The sequence below is a fragment of the Tubulanus polymorphus genome, chromosome 5 (genome assembly GCF_964204645.1).
Source record: "Tubulanus polymorphus chromosome 5, tnTubPoly1.2, whole genome shotgun sequence".
Lineage (NCBI taxonomy): Eukaryota > Metazoa > Nemertea > Palaeonemertea > Tubulaniformes > Tubulanidae > Tubulanus > Tubulanus polymorphus.
Genome location: NC_134029.1, coordinates 5189701 through 5205836, shown reverse-complemented (window position 1 = coordinate 5205836; position 16136 = coordinate 5189701). Strand labels below are relative to the sequence as shown.

Sequence of the window (16136 nt, the reverse complement as noted above, 5' to 3'; positions counted from 1 at the left end):
AAAAGCACCAAGAAAAGCTCAAAGATAAGACAGAAAACACTTTATTCAAACACCGGTAATCCGCCGGGGGTTACGGCCGGCATGGCGGAGGATTTTGTATCATTTAGGCCATAAAGGCTTTCTGGCAGGATCTGGGGGATCTAAGCTACTATTCATCCCGAAATTTCATCGACGAGCGGCGTGTCTTCCGGCCTTTGAAAATTTGTCCAATTCACTGATAGGAAAAACATACACAATTCCCGCAAAAATCTGTCATCTAGAGACTATACTGTGGCGCCATCTAGTAAAAAAGAAAAGATGGCGCGCTTAGTTAGCAACGTAATCACGTGATGAAAACAACGGCATCATGATATCCGCTATTTTGACAAGTTGTACTCGGTTATTCAACTTCAGCTATTCGATCGTCAATTGTTATATGGGTGAATGGATAGGTATAAGCTAAATTAACGAGTGATTTATGTGGTCTTGGCGGAGTACGTGATAACTGATTGATTAACAATAACAAAATATTTGGTTCAGGGTTGGAAACAGCGCTCAAAGTAAGACTTATTTTTAGTCGAATCTGTTTGGAAGGCCGTGCCGTGGTGTGACGACGAGGTCTTTGAACTTTTCAAGAATCAAACGTACGTTTATGCTACTTCGTCTACTATTTCACTCAATTAGAATGGTTCGAATAGGCCTAATGATAATTGCAGTGGTATTCTTGAAGCCAGATCTGATTACAATGAATGAGATTTAGTTTTTAAAAAAGTCTTCAAATAATTTTTCGGCTGTTTTTTGACATTCTACGACTACGAGCATCATTTCGCTGATTGATAGTTCTGAAGGATCAGACTAGGTGTTTAGACATGGATGATGTAATAAACCTTACTCAGCCAGCCGTGGATGATCATATCGGAAATAACGATAAAATTCCACTGACGGACAGTGCACCGCAACACAACAAGTTCTTGTTTGATAACCCATCTAGAGATGACATCAACGGTTTTCCAAAAGATAATATTTCAAACAAAAATAAGAAAGCCAGTTCGTTGGGCGGCGAGGGTGTGGCGGAGAAGTTAAAGCGGATTGATTTTGTGTTGACCTATCCGGTGATCGATTCGAACCATGACGATTCAAGCGCAAAGAAAAAACATCACCGGCAAGACATCGAGAAGATGAGAGAAAAATTCGAATCAGCTATGAAAACAGAGGGGTTGAAATTACAAACGGACGTCTATAAAAACAACATGTTCGTAAAAGTGCACACGCCCTTCGCTCGATTGTGCATGCAAGCTGAGAAAATCAAATTGGAAATGCCATTGATTGGGGTAAGCTTTCATTTGAAGGAATTAATCTACTGGTACATAATTAGGATCCCTATGGCTCCTTGATTCCTGAAAACCTAAAGCAAAATGCTTTTTTAAGGTGCTTGAAACCACTTCAATTTGAGAATAATGCCCAAAACTCTTTCAATTCTGAGAAATAAGCAGTTAGAAAGGTTTGAAGCAATCCTGAATTAGACAGACTGGAAAACAAAGAAATGAAAAATTTTGAAATTTCAGTGCATTTTAGCCTAATGCAATTTCCAGGTATTCGGGGGTGATATCAAAAAGAAGATAAGGATGCCCCAAATCTTGTGCAGGGGACTTAGTCTATTAGTGGTGGGTGGCAAAATTGACCGAAAAAAAATGAAGTACAGTTACTGAGATCGCTGTTAGATAAATAAGGGTGTGGTTTGTGGATGGCAATATTTACGCTTATTTCTGATGGGGGCCTTCAATATTCCCACTGTCATTGGCGCATGAGGTAAACCTTCACAATGAGTTATGAATAAATTTGAATGTAAGTCCCACAATCACGAGCATTGTAGCATTTTGATCAGGCTAAACCAAGAAACTCCTCTTATTCCACTCATAGGGAACTTTGTGTTATAAGTAATGCTTGAAAATTTGGGAAAGTTCAAGGAATTGTAAATTGGTGGAATAAGTGTCCGCCCTGTTTAAGCTGATGCAAATTTCAATCATGTACAGTACTTCTATTTTTGACAGGAAGAGTTTTTTATTTTTGGACAAAAATAATTGTCCTGTTTGTGTGAGACGTTGATAGGCACTATAGTTTTCTTGTCTGAATTCATTTTTTAGTGTGAGATTTATGAAGACACTAAAGACAAATACTGCATTTCATGCATTAATCACTTCAAAACTGATGATGAAGGTAAGTTGTTTTTATTATGCTCATGGAGCTCTTAAATACTCAAATGCTGATTCTTCATTTTTGGCTCTTTTTTTTTAGTGGATTTCGTGAGCGCCCCATTTATATTTGATCGGTTACATCTGTATGAGGGTCATGAAAAGGAAGACACCTTCTTTCGTCCATCGCTCCGAAGTTACCTGGTAAGGTCATCATTCAAATATCACTTAGGCGTCACATAAATGTCGAAGCTTGCGTTTGTGCAGTTTATTTGTGAAAGTCAACGATCAATATTGGCCTTGCCTATTTTCGAAAGTGTTCAGTAAAAATCCAGGATAAAAGAATTCATATCTCTGTGCAACAAATATCTGGGAAATTAGCAACCAAAAAATCCATTTAAGATTTTTCTATTTTTATGTGTTCTTGTAATTAATTTGCATATTTTTACCTGAAGTTACCTGAAAGCCTGCTATAACATGCGTACGATTTACTAATTACTTACATTGTCATGCAGGGGAAGTAATAGTTTTGTCTAATGAACTTGTTTCCCTTTACTCGTTAAACTTATTTCTATATTGATCAATTGCAAATACCACACAAATCTATTGAGATTGTCATCACAGTTAGATAAATAAGGGTGTGGTTTGTGGATGGCAATATTACACGACGCATTAGTTTGCTTTTAGTTCTGTTGGGGGCTTTCAGATATTCCCAGTTAGGACATCGTTGGCATATGTTTTGATCAAATCTCTGCAGGCTAATTGCTTTTCATTTCGTTTCCATGGAATGTGTTGATATTTTTGTTTGTCGTAACCATGGACTCTAAAAAGAGAATCCTTTATGTAACATCAATGTATTCTTAGATGTGATTGATTTTGCCCAATGAAGTAATTATTAAGATAAAAGTGACATTATGTTGATTAATATGTGTAATTAGTGAATCCAGGCTATTTTTAGGCCTGTAATCGTAATCCGGTACCAAGTGCATCGGTGAATCATAGATAGGTCAGAGATCCACCTATGATTTCATGCTGGGTCTGGATGTAAAAGTAATGAGTGGGTTGAATTATATTGATCATGTGTATATAACTTCTATTTTTAAAAAAGCAATAATGAATGATTTATCATTGAAAAGTACCCTAGGCTACAGGCCTAGTACTCGGCTATCAAATGGAAGAACCTCCTAGGACAGTCCACAGAAATTAGAGTGTCTCTGGAGACAAGATACTTTTGAAAGATTATGAAAATAAGCCTTATCTGATTAGATAGAAATGATTATTTCTTATTGTGGTTCCTCATTTGTTTTCCCTGTATCTAAATCTAAAAGAGGAGCTTTAGCTTCCAATCTATAACAATTATTGGGGCATCACAAAAACCACCTTCTTTATTAGGTTTATTAGCTTTTATGAACTGTAAAGATGAATTACATTCAATTTTTCGAGAATGAGTTATTTTATATTTTAGACGCACCAGATTTTGATAAACGTTGATATACGAGAAAAATCAAGCATATCTGAAGAAGATCATCTAACTAAAAAAGGTAATGATACACTATAGGTCTGATAAAACTTCACGTTATATTCCAAACCAGTATTTAGATTTCACTTGACAAAAATCGGTTAAGGGTCTGGTCTATTTTATAGAGTATTTACTTTATGAATAGTGAAAAGGCTAAATGTATTTTCACACGACAAGAATTTATATTCGTTTTTTTTTCTTTTTTGGGGTTGATTTTTTTAACTTAACTCATAATATTTGTAAGAAGTTTAATCTAAAGCTATCTCAGTTCCCTTCCAATGAATCCAACATTAATCCTTAGAGCATCGTCTATCAGTTAGTTGTGTGCATTTTATACCATGAGTTTAATTTGTTAAGGAAGTTTTCATGGGTATAGTTCAGTAATTAGAAGTTTATGCACCCTGCGAGTTATTTCACCCTTTTATTCACTGAAATGAAAAAATGAAATTTTCTGCTCTGTAAAGAAAATGAATTGGATGAACTGAGCATGAAACAAGGTAAGATGTACATTTTAATGTATACAGATGCATGAATGTCTGAATAGCCAATGGACTTAACGATAGTGAAATACTCCAGAAAGAATTCCTTTTCGTTCATTGACTTCACATGGAAAGAGAAATGCATGTGTCTTGACTACCATTGATATTTTAAAAATGCTTTTTGAACATTCAAAACGTGTTTTCATATAGCAGTAAAATCTTTCGTGTCTAATTTTTTCCCTTTATTTTGCTTTCTATGACATGTTTATTTCATTACACCCAGTTTTGCTTTATTTGCGTTCCACGTATGAAATACAATTCAGAAAGTTCAGTTTTAAAGAGATGTCTAACTACAGCAAAATAGTTTAATGTTAATGTATGATCATTCTTTTTATAGACATATTTGTTATTCTAAGTTCGACTGGAATGAAATAGGTTAAGTTCATTTTCAATGTACTTATGTTGTTTTGATAATTTTGTATGCTTTGCATGAAAAAAAAAGGTTCTTAGCATTTAGTCTTCTACAAGCATGTAAAGAGAGATAAGATTATTCCTAAGTATTGTAGTATTGTAATGAAATGAACTTCCCTTCTATCATTTTGTTTTGTCAAACAAGTCTTGTCAAGTCTTGTTTCATCTTGGCAGTAGCAAGACAAAAAATTCACCGATGCCTTTTTTCTTATCTAATGCCCTTGAGGATAGACTAAAAGGAAGTTAAAAGCGTTCGAAATTTCTTTTATTACAAACAAGATTCGCTACTCAAAAAATCGTTTAGAGTATGAGTAAGTTGCGAGACCAGTGAGTATTCTGAAAAACACGATAAAGCCTTCGTCATACGTTTATGACATAGTCGCATACACCGCGGTATGATAAAACTGAATAGGCGTAATACCCTTTGCGTGAGGTATATTACGTACGGTACAGGAAATGAGTATTCTGTCACTGTTAATTATCAGGTGTATGTACACAGACATCTGATACAATTTATCTACTGTTCAGCTGTTATTGATGTATTCCCCCAATACCCCGGCAAGCAGATCAGTTGATCCTTCGATTTCTGATAATTTCAATTCTTCTACGGTTTCCTTGAAGCAAACACCAGTTACTTGAAGGCTATTAGGCCTAGTTCGTCCATCTTATTCTGCCATTGATATGATATTATTAGTACTCATACCAAAACTGCATACAAAAGTACTATTTACAAATTCTCTACTAGTATTACAGAAAAAATAATTCTAGGTCTTGGTATTTAATTATACTTATCCTTTTCCCAGCTTTTAACGCGTAATTACTCTTGTATAGGGAGGTAGTCAGTGGAATTATTAGATAAGGATTATGCAGTACTAATAAAAATATAAACAATTTCTTGCTTGGATATTTTTTGACTTGGAAACCCATAAAATTTTCCGCAAACAATTATCTTTGTTATTTATTTTTCAGATTTGTTTTAATCTTCTTAGCTTAATGTTAATGATAATGTTTGTGGAATAACAAAGAATGTAAAAAGTTTTATTATTAATTTCAATCTGCCCCATAGGTCTTCCATATATGTTGATGAAGGGTGTTTATGCAAATGCTATTCCGTTACACGAAGAGTCAATTGAGGATCCACTTGTTATTGCCATTGAGGAACAGAAAGCTGAACTTAACTGTGTAAAAGATGTTGAAATGGACGTGATACCAAAGCGGATCATTGATCCAGATCCACGTAAAGAGCTCAATCAGACGTGGACAAAATTCACAAAATGGCAGCCGTTTTGGAAAGTGAGGAACTATTTTGGTGAAAAGATTGCTCTATATTTCGCGTGGTCCGGTACGCTGATAACATCACTTTGGATACCAACGCTCTTTGGACTTGCAATATTTTTTTATGGTCTTTATCTGAGGTAAATTGTGTAACCAGGGAGCTGGCAAGGGAATAATGCTTCTTGACAAAGTCCTATTCTCTGTACCTTTGCTTTGCTTTGAATTGAATGCTTTGAAATAATTCAATGGTTTTTTTCCATATTTTTAGCATTAAGCGTTCACACTTCGCGTCTTCAACTCATCCAAATACAGCTAATGTAAATCAAACAAGTATTTCACAGTAAGAACTTCTATTTCAACATCTTTATGGTTTCAAATATATATCTATCCGTTTGTTCTTGTCCTAAAACTTGTTTTCAAATTTTCATCAAGGCTGGTCGAAACTTTCAAAGACGTTCTTTCTGTAATCAAGGAATCATTTGATAATGAGATCACGCCATATTTTGCCTTGATTATTTGTTTATGGGGTAAGTGACAAGTGATAAACCATAAGTTTTCACACGATAGAGATTATTGACTAATTATGTTTCACTTTCAGGTACAATCTTTCTTGAATTATGGAAGCGTAAAAATGCCACATTAGCCTATGAATGGGATGTGGATAACTTTGAAATCAGTGAGCCAGATCGTCCTGAATTTGTTGGCACAAAAACCCGGCCAGTTAGTATGATTATCGATAATCTTCTTTTGAATTGCTATGCAGTTAACTATGGATAAACTTAACCAATGTGTAATGCATAAGATATGCTTCCATCGTATACAAGTATTATGCAACTGATATAACTTCAACGATATGATTTATTCATTGCTTCCAGTAGATACTGTCAACTTCAGATGACACTAATGAATCTATAACAACTTCGGTGCTCAAGAACATTATTAATAAATGTAGTCTCTTGTATTGATGGTTGTTTTTTAGGATCCAGTAACTAAAGAAGACTCGCACTATTATCCACTTAATAGAAAGCTCATCAAATTTTTCGTATCTGCTTCTTTTGTATTATTGATGGTAAGCATGTTTTTTACTCTTATTTGGTCAGTTGAGTTTTAAGTCTCCTATTATTTCCTGGTTCTGTTGGTATTGATAATTCTAAAAACGATCTGACGATTTCTACTCTATTTTTTGTAGATATTGATGGTGATAATCAGCGTTGTTGCAGTGATTGTTTATCGGGTTTTTCTAGACGTTGATTACTGTAACAGCGGAAAACTATCCGGTATCGAATGTTTACTGGCTTCGACTATATGTTCATCATTGCTCAACGCCATTTCTATATTACTTCTCGGTAAAGTAAGTATTGAACTACTATATACGTATGGTGTTGTCTTCAAGGTTGAAGCTATCGTAGAATCAGAACTCGATTGAACCAATGTAGAAATGTGATCATCACCAGCTTCATTCCATCCACTATTCCATTACGTTGCCGGTGTTCACTTTATTTACCTATGATATTTTTGTTTTCAGTTGTATGATTTTCTCGCTGTGAAACTCACGGATTGGGGTATGTTTTTCATCATCATTAATGAATAATGAAACAGATTTTTTCCAATTTCGTGCCTGATGGTAATCTATGAAAAGCGCTAGCACTCTCAAATAGGAATCGCGAGCTCTCATGTATTGATATTGAGCTCAAGCAGCTCTTTCCTAGCACGCTCCACTACATTAGTTCGTTTTATCCATTTCAGAGAATCATAGAACGAAGACAGCTTATGATGACGCTCTCATCATTAAAATGTTTTCCTTCCAATTTGTCAATTCCTATGCATCATGTTTTTATATAGCATTCTTCAGAAGCGTAAGTTTTTTATGACGCCTTCCTTGTTTACATGAGATTGTAACTAACTGGTTTTCATTCAAATAGTTGTACTATGATATTTGCAGCAAGACTATTGGCCATCTGGTATTTTAAATGCAGGGTCACAGTACCGCGATACGTGCGGGACGGACAACAACTGTATGTCACAGTTGTCATTTCAAGTACTCGTATTAATGCTCATGAAACCCTTCCCGAAATTAATCAAGGATATCGTATTGCCGTAAGCAGCACTGTCGTAAATTCTGCCTTATCTTCAGGATCCATTTCACAGATCTCAAGGTTAAAATTTGACACTTCAACCAATACATTGGAACTAAATTAATCTTAACCTATTAGTCAAACTTGCCTAATGACTGTAGAACTGGGTCCCGATGGTCTTATCCTAGCGAAGCTGATTTTATTCTCTATCCATCACATATACAGGTTCGTGAAAAAGATGATCAGAAAATGTCGAAAAGGAGGCAATAAAATACAAGACCTCGACACGATCGATGAATTGAATGAGTATATTGAGAGGGAACGTTTAAAACCGGAACTAGGAGATTTTACGCTCGGCGAATATACTGAAAAAGTAATTCAATACGGCTACCTAATGGTTAGTAATGAAAGCTTATTAGGTCATGTTAACGATTTAAAGACCTTATTTGTTTAACTTTCATCTAGGTTAAAGAACCTTGTCAAAGTGTTTGGTATATCAAGTTTTAATACCAGCAAGGTATGCATTATTGCCATGCATTTTATGTAATGAGACAAATTTTGCTGTATCATTTTTCAGTTGTTTGCCGCGTCATTCCCTCTCGCTCCTCTTATCGCTTTGTTAACGAATCTATTCGACATACGGGTCGATGCTAAACGCTTGTTGTGGTGGTACAGACGCCCGGTTAGTTTTATGGCTCAGGACATCGGTGAGTTTTAATGTATCTGGCTCACTTGACTTGTAGCTGCAAAACCAACAAACAAAATTCTATTTAATCCATTTTGAAATTTATGAATGTATATCCTCTGACACTGGTATATAGAATATTCTTAATTATTCAAAATTTATATAAGCCTCCTCGTGAAATTATGTTAATTTATGTAACTAATTTGAATATGCTATAAATATGTGTGGTGCGTTGTGAACTCATTTTGCACCAGGTTTATAAATATCATTGATTGTCATGGTTAGATTGTTCAAAAAAATATCCTTTGACTAATAATAGACCAAAATGCTCACAGAAAACTTCAAAACTTCGAATGAATTCCAAATCTTCATACATATAAGATTTCCAAACCCGATTTTTAACTGAGGCTTATCTTATAGGTATGTGGTATGCACTGTTAACATTCGTCAATGTTTGCGGAGTTGTTAGCAATGCTTTCTTAATCGCATTCACTGCGTCATTCGGTAAACAATATGACCTCGCTGGAAAATTAGCCCTTGTCCTAGTATTCGAGGTAAGTTTGAGACAAAATACAGTGTATTACTACTCAATGTGTTCCAAACAAAATCTGTGTTTTTCAAAGATATGAATATGTATTAAATGAACACCACTTCATAACACTTACTTAGGTATGTTCTATGTTTTTTTGGTATATTCTTATTTGGTATATTGTAACAACTTAATGTTGTTTGCACTGATGATACCACTTTGTCACCTTACAAATATTATGAAGACTGCCAGAAACAGCAGATTTAGTTCCAGAAATGTTTAATTCATTTCAATTTTGCTAGCATCTTAATAGAATTGGTGCCTGATATTTAACACTGACATTATAATCATGATGTACATCTTTGAAAAGAGAATTATTCAATCTAACCCTAACCCTTCATATGTTCATTTTGAAAATGCTTTGAAAACTGTTCTAGAATGTACACAAGTGGAGGAATATGAACCACTTTGATTGTTTATTCATAGCAGATGTTACTTCTAAACTGGATCATGATAATATGAATTTCAACGAGCATTGGGCCCATAATGAAAATTTCATGAAATTAAGATTTGTTGTATGATACATTTTTCAATCATATTTTAATCGATGCACAGTTGTCGCGCTATGTTAGTTTACTGATATGATTTTAGAGTAATTCTGATTCACGTGCGCACAATAAAATCTTATTACAATTTTCAATTAACTTATATGTTTAGTCCACCGAATGTCACGACAGTATGTAAGGTTTTTGCAGTGAGACTTGAGTTAACTGCATGCTGTCCTGTTTGAAATTTTCAGCATATCGTTTGTGGCATCGCTTTGACGATGAGGTTCGTCATTCCAGACAAAAGTGACCAAGTACAATTCTGTGAGCGACGGGTATGCCATCTATAGGGTGCAAGTTCCCATGATTCACATTGATATCATTAATTGGCTCTTTAGATTTCTGTTTGATATATATTTTACATATTTGATTGAATCGAGAAATCAAATCAATCTAAATTTTAATTAGCCGACCGAAACCTCTACCCTAGTACCAGCGCTTCTTCCTATTGTTGACCTGTCCTTCTCAGATTTCTCTGATTGCAAATCGGTTTTAATACTCACACTGCCATGCATGGGTTTCCTTGTTCACCTCAATCAATACCCACCATGAAAAAATCACTTTGGTGCTTTCCTGATTTTCGTGAATTAAAATAAAACTCGAACGATGTTTGCAAAAAGAGATTATGCCCAATAGGATAATGACAAAAAAAAATTAGAATTCCTGCATGAAAATTGATATCCTGATTGGCTTTGCTACTTGGAAAATATTTAATTTGTTATCAATATGCACTAGTTGAAATTGAGGGTTAAGATTCAATTTATAAGATATTTAATTATTTTCTGTGCTGCCTTTACTCAGCACGTAGTTATTGCAGTTAAACTCATTCTGCGAGTATTGTTACCTGATCAATCGCGCGAGGTTTCGCTTAGAATGAGACGGGTAAGACACGCGCCATTTTATCCTGCGCTTCTGGAGACAAATTCGAAGAAAACAAACTAAGAAGCCCATCCTGAAAATGTGGCATTTCCAATTACCATCACAAAGTGATGCCACCCTGTTGTCTTCAGAAGGCTGATGGATTATGATAATTGTTGTAAATCGTTTTGAGTCTTGTTGGTTAAGAATGCTTTTTTGCCATGTATATCTTTTGCGTGGTGATTTTCAAAACCATCGTCTGATTTTGCAATTGTTTCATCTACGAATAATTGAAGTAATCACGCACCAAATGAATTTATCAATTCTCTTTAAAATGTTTATGATTCAGTATGTTTTGTGCCGTATCTTGCATGTGTCCTCTTTCCTGGATGATCACACTTTTCATCAATTCACCTGAAATCTATTTGTATAATCACGATTTTGTTTTGATTGTCTTTGTGATTTAGCACATCGTGTTTGCAATCAAGTTCCTCATTGCATTTGTGATTCCCGACGTACCATCTGATGTCAGATTGGCCACACGTAGGGTGAGTCTGTAGATCATGGTTAATAGTAATCAACAAACAATGTTAGGAAGTTGTTGGTAGATTTACTGAAATTTTTGAAATAGACTTATTCTTTAAACTGCCATTGTATTTATCCATATGTCATATGTGATATGCTAATCTGAATGAATTTGAATTCTTTTGCTACGATTTAGGAAAAATGGCAAGTTGCAAGAATCATCGAGGAAAATGTGCCACCACCACGAAAATATTAGTACGTATTGAGTGTGAAACTGGGTTACTATTTTAGTTATCTTAATCTTCAGTTAATAAGATCTATAGCGGTCATTAGTTATTAGTTGGTATCCTCAACTTGTTTAACTTCTTCATAGACTCTACAATATGCTATCCTTCTAAGTGTTCTAGTATATACTATCATTAACAATTACTTGAGAAAAGCTTTAGATATTTCCTTGCATGGACAGCGATGAGCTGCTATGCCTTTCTGCCTGTCATTTCTGTTGCGTTATTTTTCCAGTACTGATGAAGATGGAAAATTGCGTAGGAGACGAAAGAAGAAAAAAGATCACCACCATACGGAGGAGTAAGTTAGAATCTTTAGGATACTTTCTAACTAAGCGATAACCTTGTTGTATGATGTATGTCTAAATCTCGAAACAGTGATTACCGGTAATCCTGCACGTTTGATGACAAAAATATCCGTTTTGCTCTCATCGTAAACTTCTCATTATGCTTGAATCTCTTAACGATATCGCTCTAGGTACTTTCTATAGAATAGTCATTATTATCTGTTTGTCTGTCATTAAATGCGTCTTTATTATTCAATGAATCAACAAACATATCATCAAACAATGTTCACCGATGTAATTTAGGTGATAGAGGGAATTTCAATTTGCTGCATTTTATCATCTATACATATCTTAAATCTTTTATTCAAATCCAATGATATTCTATTTGATCATTTCTATTTAGCGGTTCACCGAGAAAACATCGAAAACACAGAAAATCTGGGGACGAAGGTAATTTGAATGACACTTCTATAAAATTGGGATAAATTCCATCATATCGTTTTAATGTAATCACGGGTTGGATGCACAGGCAGGGACTGGGATAGGAAATTATATAGGAAATCTATATAGCAAATTCTCGAATATACAAGAAGAAAACGCCTTCTAATCAACTCAAGATTTGTTTACCATTTTTATATGGAAAATAATCATCCTCAACATTATCAACCTTGACCTTACGCCGATTGAAGTTATGAACATTACGTCAAGCGCAAGCTTGTATGACGTCATTACTTATTCAGGAGCATGCAGTTATTTGATAATCCTCGGTATCGTGTGCATAATCATATTTCGGATGTACTTGATATTTTCAGACATGTCGTAATAATAGTTACTATGTTTATTAATGCATGCAAAGACTCGGCCGCCATTGTACGTTCGTCTTCTTGATATAAACTATAAATCGAATGTCTTTCTCTTGTAAAGCGAATATGTATTTTGTGTGTATTTCTATTCTCTCCATCTATCACCCTCTATCTACGGTAGTTAGCAAAAAATCATATGAAACAATCCGCTTCCAGATGAACTCCTCCCGTCTCTCTCCATCCGTCAAACTAGTTTACTTCTTTGTTCCAGTTAAAGATTATATCCCTGTCATGAAATCTTAGCAGGTTCCCATGTTTTCTTGCCTGAATTGTTAGTCAGTTCCAACTCCATCGAGTGAAAGGCGTGGAGCTTTGATCGATCAGCCTCTTAAGCTTGGATGGTGGATTTTTAACAGTTAGATTTTCCAAAGGAGGAGGGAGGAAAGACGGAAATTTTCAACGGCGGATCCAGTTCGTCATGCGAGTTATTTACAAAAAAGGCTCAACAGCACATAATTGACATTGATATTGATACGGTGAAGATTATTACACTGTCGTTTTTTCAGAGGGGAAACGAAAAAAACGTGGCGATAAAAGTATGAAAACTATATCGGCATTGGCTCGAGCAGTGCCACCTTTATCCGACCCATTCCCGAATATCGTTCCGGCTAGTCGGGACCCTGTTTACGAAGGGTCGGATGAGGAATACGACCATGGTGCTTATAATCCTCGAAGGTACTATACGAGTACAAACCCGACTGTTTAATTAGATGTCTTTCGACCTATTGAATGTGTTTTAGTATGAGGTTTTTGTAAGTTTGGATTTCGTTGTTTCTTTTTGCTTGATTGCTTTTTAAAAGCCAAACGTCGTAAGTTTCGGTCTTTAAGCCACATCAATGACTCGTCAATTCGTATCCAAAAACAAATATCGTCTTAACAACTTGATATATATTTTGATCAAATTATTCAGATTTCTTGTGTTGAACAACTGGGGCTTGTTTTATAGACAGGTAATACCTTTAACCCGGGGGCTAATTCAATTCATTATCGATTGAGTTAGCCCCCGGGTTAAAGGTTATACCAGTCTATAAAACTGGGCCCTGATTTTCAGATTTTGTTTTTCTTTTTTGATACCAACTGATGAGTCATCTTCTCAAAGCAATTTTTGACAATTTTCATATAGTATATTATCCATCCAGCCTGCCACCATTGAATTCTACAATGCTTGTATATCTATCATGCATGTTTTGCTTTAAACACATTGTGTATTCTTCTTGTTTTACATCTCGCTTTCATGCTTTGTATATATATCGTTATTTTACCCTCTGTGAAGCCGCCGCTTTAAGTCACTTACTCAAATATTTGTCAAAGAATTAACTACTATTTTCTTATTCCTAATTTCTTCGAGGCAATTTAGAAATAATATTGACTGGGGCGACTTTTTTTGTTTTGAGCCCTTTCCAGACCTCTGATGCCATTATTTTTGTGGCGAGTGATTTTTTCCCATCATAATTTATTTAAAGAATAACCTTTCGAAAGGAAATTGCGTACAAAATTTCATTGGTGGGTTCATTAATTTTTGCAGATAGTGATGTAGATAGTGATTTTGGAATGGACTGGATAATTTAGGTGTGAGGTAAAACATCGGTCATTTCACCGAAACCGAAAACTAAACCCAATGGCTTGTGTGGAATTTGGCTTGCTTAATTGCACGTTTGGAGCTAGTTAATAATTCATTTATAATCTAGGTTCGGTATGAAAAACTTTCCATTCAATATAACCTTGGAGAGTTTCCTCCGAGATACACCTAACCGACTGCACTTCCGAAAGGGGATGACGCGTGCACAAATAGTCCACTTTTAAAATAATTGTGGCTTTCTCTAAAATCCACGATGATAATGCGGGACTCGGGAGACAAGTATAGAGGTTTGGACTGGTAACGTGGCTTCGAATTCGGTGAGGCCAACTCGTCTCGTGAGCTTATGAGTTCCCTTCCTTCCGTGTGATGCTAACTACACCATTTGTTTTCAATATGATCTATGCGGGTGTAAAAAAACTGGTGCCAAGTTCACTAGAATTATATTTAAGATTTTGTACATATAGAATTGAAATTAAACAGCGTGGAACTGGCGCTTGATTTTTTATATTCGTTTGTCATATTCAACTATATCTATCGTTGTAACGAACATGTTTTTCTCACTGAATATATTATAGAATAATATTAATATCATTAAAAAAAAACTGAAATTAGAAATGGCATATTCAATACGTTATTTTTGTTTCTTTTTTTCCGAAGCAATGCTTCTAATTTGTATTCACGTGAAAGAAAATTCATTCTTTTTCTAAATCTTTTTGCAGAGGACAATGTGAGCGAAATTATAGCGTTAGACGAATGTACAGTATGATGGATAACCATCCGCCGCTGGATCCTGGCGACTTGCCGCTGGAGGATAAATCAAAATTGAAGTCTCTACCGAAACTGGAGACGCCTCCGATAGCGTATTTTCCGGTAAATAACAGCAGAAGCGCGTCTACACTCTCACCGGAAAGCGGCACCGTGGTTGACGAAGAAAGTGGCGAAGCATTGACTTATAGCGATGGCGACGATACCAGCTCGCTGACCCGTGAAGGGCGTCACTCGAGTCAAACCACGCTATTATAACATTCAGTTTTAGGTATCGATCAAGTTTTAGTGACTTTCGTTATGTTTACCAGAATTCAGGGGCGAAAAGCGGTATTTCGTAATTTCGAAGAAGCTATTTTGTAACGCGTAGAAATTCTATTGTTATAGTATAATGATTTTATATTTACTTGTTATATAACTATTATTATTGATATTATTAAAAGTATATTGACTGCTATTGATACTTTATATACCAGTTATTTTCAAGAATAAAGACAATAATTTTGTTATTCAGATAGAAATGTAGTTTCCTTTCGATTCTTATTGTGAACATTTCTCCGAGGATCGAGGCCTGGTAGCTGCTACGCGATACGTTGAGGATGCGGCGGAAATGCATAGATTTGAAGGATTAGACCATATCTGATTAACGGGAAAATCTGAAGAGAATCTGAAATGAAATCATAACTTTACTCTGCATCCAGTCAAGATATGATGAAAACAAAAACTGACTGAATATAACTGATATTGCCCATTAATCGATTAATGTTTGTCTCTGGATTAACACGTACGTCCTATTATAGAGAAATAAAGTATTTTAATAAATGTGAAAATCCAAATAGAAAATTCTAATCACCTGTAATTCTGGGGGTAATTTACCTGAACGTGATGGCCACTCACACGCATTGTTTCATAGTTAAAGAAAAGATAGACCTCGTTGTGCCTTACGTAATACAATTAATTGCATATAATTAGCTATCCGTTTATTACCTATATAGCGCCTTTGAACGTACCGTTTACGGGGGACAAACCGTTACAAACATCGCAATCATACATATGATTCAAGGAAATTACTACTCTATAGTTTAAATGAAAGCGGGCCGCGCGAGGTTGTTTTGAGCACAGTCCGTTAGACCCTCTTTCGCCGGCCCCGTTTGATGTGGGTAAAA

General features: G+C 35.3%; 1 protein-coding gene across 6 annotated transcripts; it reads left to right on the top strand.

The window, feature by feature from the left end:
- Positions 1-364: 364 nt before the first annotated feature.
- On the top strand, positions 365-15419 carry LOC141905545 (anoctamin-7-like). Of its 6 annotated transcripts, XM_074794444.1 has the most exons (24): positions 383-431; positions 520-1310; positions 2124-2196; positions 2275-2375; positions 3637-3712; positions 5707-6055; positions 6184-6255; positions 6348-6442; positions 6514-6635; positions 6895-6984; positions 7105-7266; positions 7441-7477; positions 7662-7771; positions 7858-8012; positions 8216-8387; positions 8568-8697; positions 9096-9229; positions 10004-10084; positions 11135-11215; positions 11389-11447; positions 11712-11777; positions 12167-12213; positions 13133-13301; positions 14925-15419. In XM_074794444.1, the coding sequence occupies exons 2-24, from the start codon at positions 849-851 to the stop codon at positions 15226-15228; spliced, it is 3147 nt and encodes a 1048-aa protein (XP_074650545.1). In that variant the 5' UTR covers positions 383-431; positions 520-848; the 3' UTR covers positions 15229-15419. The 6 variants fall into 6 exon arrangements, with proteins under 6 accessions (XP_074650544.1, XP_074650549.1, XP_074650546.1 ...); XM_074794443.1 differs by having other exon boundaries at positions 365-1310; XM_074794448.1 differs by having other exon boundaries at positions 365-1310; positions 13133-13378; positions 14925-15065.
- Positions 15420-16136: the final 717 nt, after the last annotated feature.